The 2,644-nt window shown below is 44.9% G+C and overlaps 1 protein-coding gene across 1 annotated transcript in view; it reads left to right on the top strand.

The window, feature by feature from the left end:
- The first annotated feature begins 391 nt into the window (after positions 1–391).
- The window catches only part of LOC104799515 (ABC transporter F family member 1-like), a 3,063-nt gene continuing 810 nt past the window's right edge, over positions 392–2,644 (top strand). Inside the window, 6 exon segments of the mRNA XM_010522081.1 lie at positions 392–502; positions 646–682; positions 684–828; positions 1,080–1,364; positions 1,468–1,702; positions 1,824–2,638. Of these exon segments, the coding sequence (XP_010520383.1) occupies positions 657–682; positions 684–828; positions 1,080–1,364; positions 1,468–1,702; positions 1,824–2,638 (1,506 nt within the window). The 5' untranslated portion in view covers positions 392–502; positions 646–656.

Genomic DNA, 2,644 nt, shown 5'->3' with positions numbered 1-2,644 from the left:
GATAATTGAAAAGCCGATTTTTTTTTAAATGAGCATTTTATAATTATAATAAAACCGAATTAAATAAAAATTGAATAAATGTATATTTTTTTTAAATTGAAAAAACAACAGCAAGTGCATTGACGTTTTAGACACATGCCTCTAGATCCATTGCGCCCAATTCTGGGCCCATATCAGGATTATAAACGTATTAAAATCCAAATATAGTTGGGCCTTATACTGAATGGAAGCCCAATCATGGGCCCATATAAACAATATTAAAACGCCGTCGTTTCGATTGACCGACATTGTAAAAGTCGCAGTTGTATTGTATTCCGATACGCAACTTGAAAGTTAACTCAGTTCCGTACACGTGGAACACCGTGACGGTATCTTCTCCTATAAATACCTCTCTCTCCCGACAGCATTCCTCCAGACATCAGAATCCAACATTTCGAACCCTAAATCCGTACACTGACACGGACCCGGAAACCCTAGATCTCCAGTCTCCCATATCTAGCAGGTAACGTCTGATTCTTCTTATGATTTCCGCATCTGTTTTGTGTTGTTTTTCTCGATTTCTCGGTTTCGATTTTGTTTTGTGGTTTTCGCGAGCCATTATCTGATGATCGATTTCATTTCCGTCGCGGCGGTGGATGCTGTTAGGGAGGAATAAGATGGTGTCGGACGCTAGCAAGAAGAAGGGCGGCGGCGTCTAAAGCGGCGGCGACTGCTGCCTCTGCGTCGAATGGAGTTGATAACATTTCGAACAGCGTCGAGGCGCTTCAGATCTCTGATCGGACGTGCACCGGCGTTCTGTGTTCTCATCCACAATCTAGGGATATTCGGGTAAATTTTTTGGGGGTTTCTGTGTTCTAAATGTTGTGTTCATTGATTGTTTGCTAGATCTGTTTGATCAATCTTGATGTCCTTGTATCGGTTGATTATTATTGTGTAGTTCAACGTCTCTGCTATAGAGAATGGTAGATGTCTTCTGTCGGGACTTTTGGAGTCATTTAGTGCTGCCATATTAGTTTGTGATTGTTTGGGTGCTTGTATCTTGTAGAATGGGATCTTGACTTCCTAAATCTTCTTTACAGATTGAATCTCTGTCTGTCACGTTTCATGGTCACGATCTCATCGTGGATTCCATTTTGGAGCTTAACTATGGAAGACGTTATGGTTTGCTTGGGCTGAATGGTTGCGGGAAGTCCACACTTTTATCCGCAATAGGTTGCAGAGAGCTTCCAATTCCTGAACATATGGATATCTATCATCTCTCCAGGGAGATTGAAGCTACTGACATGTCCTCGCTTGAGGCCGTCATAAGCTGTGATGAGGAGAGATTGAAGTTGGAGAAGGAAGCAGAAGTTTTGGTTGAGCAGGTTTGTACAAAAAAAGAAACATAAGACTTCATGCTAATGTTTATACTCCCCTTTCCAGCTAGATGCTAACTACAATTATGTATAATTGCTTCCTATCTTTCAGGAGGATGGGGGTGGAGAGCTTCTTGATCGTATCTATGAGCGTCTAGAAGCTATGGATGCCTCAACTGCTGAGAAGCGTGCTGCCGAAATCCTATATGGTCTTGGTTTCAACAAGCAAATGCAGGCAAAGAAAACAAAAGATTTTTCTGGTGGCTGGAGAATGAGAATTGCATTAGCGAGAGCGCTTTTCATGAACCCGACAATTCTTTTGCTCGATGAGCCGACTAATCACTTGGGTAAGGTTTCCTGGCTGCGGTTGTGATTTTACTGCTGATGGTTTCCTATTGCAAGTTTTGTGTATTATAGGAATTGTGACAACTTTTGATGTTAAATATGATGTTCTCATCTGTGCAACAGATTTGGAAGCATGTGTCTGGTTAGAGGAGAACCTCAAGAAGTTCGAACGTATTCTTGTGGTGGTGTCCCACTCACAGGATTTCTTGAATGGTGTGTGTACAAACATTATCCACATGCAGAGCAGAACATTGAAGTACTACACTGGTAACTACGATCAGTACGTTCAGACCCGTTCCGAGCTTGAAGAAAACCAGATGAAACAGTATAGATGGGAGCAGGAGCAGATTTCACACATGAAGGAATACATCGCCAGGTTTGGTCACGGTTCAGCCAAACTCGCTCGCCAAGCGCAGAGCAAGGAGAAAACTCTGGCAAAGATGGAGAGAGGTGGACTGACGGAAAAGGTGGCGAGGGATAAGGTTCTCGTCTTCCGTTTTGTTGATGTCGGGAAGCTTCCTCCACCCGTGCTTCAGTTTGTGGAAGTCTCGTTCGGGTACACCCCTGACAACCTCATTTACAAGAATCTCGACTTCGGTGTCGACCTGGACTCGAGGGTTGCATTGGTGGGGCCCAATGGTGCCGGGAAGAGCACCCTACTGAAGCTCATGACAGGTGAATTGACTCCGACAGACGGAATGGTAAGGCGTCACAACCATCTGAGGATCGCCCAATACCATCAGCACTTGGCAGAGAAGCTCGACTTGGAAATGTCAGCGCTGCAGTACATGATGAGGGAGTACCCGGGCACAGAAGAGGAGAGGATGAGGGGGGCGGTGGGGAAGTTTGGGCTGTCGGGAAAGGCACAGGTGATGCCGATGAAGAATCTGTCGGACGGGCAGAGGAGCCGAGTGATATTTGCGTGGCTGGCGGACAGGGAGCAC

Source organism: Tarenaya hassleriana, unplaced genomic scaffold (genome assembly GCF_000463585.1).
Source record: "Tarenaya hassleriana unplaced genomic scaffold, ASM46358v1 Cleome6, whole genome shotgun sequence".
Lineage (NCBI taxonomy): Eukaryota > Viridiplantae > Streptophyta > Magnoliopsida > Brassicales > Cleomaceae > Tarenaya > Tarenaya hassleriana.
Note: the sequence above shows the minus strand (reverse complement) of the source record. Positions and strands in the feature narration are given on the sequence as shown.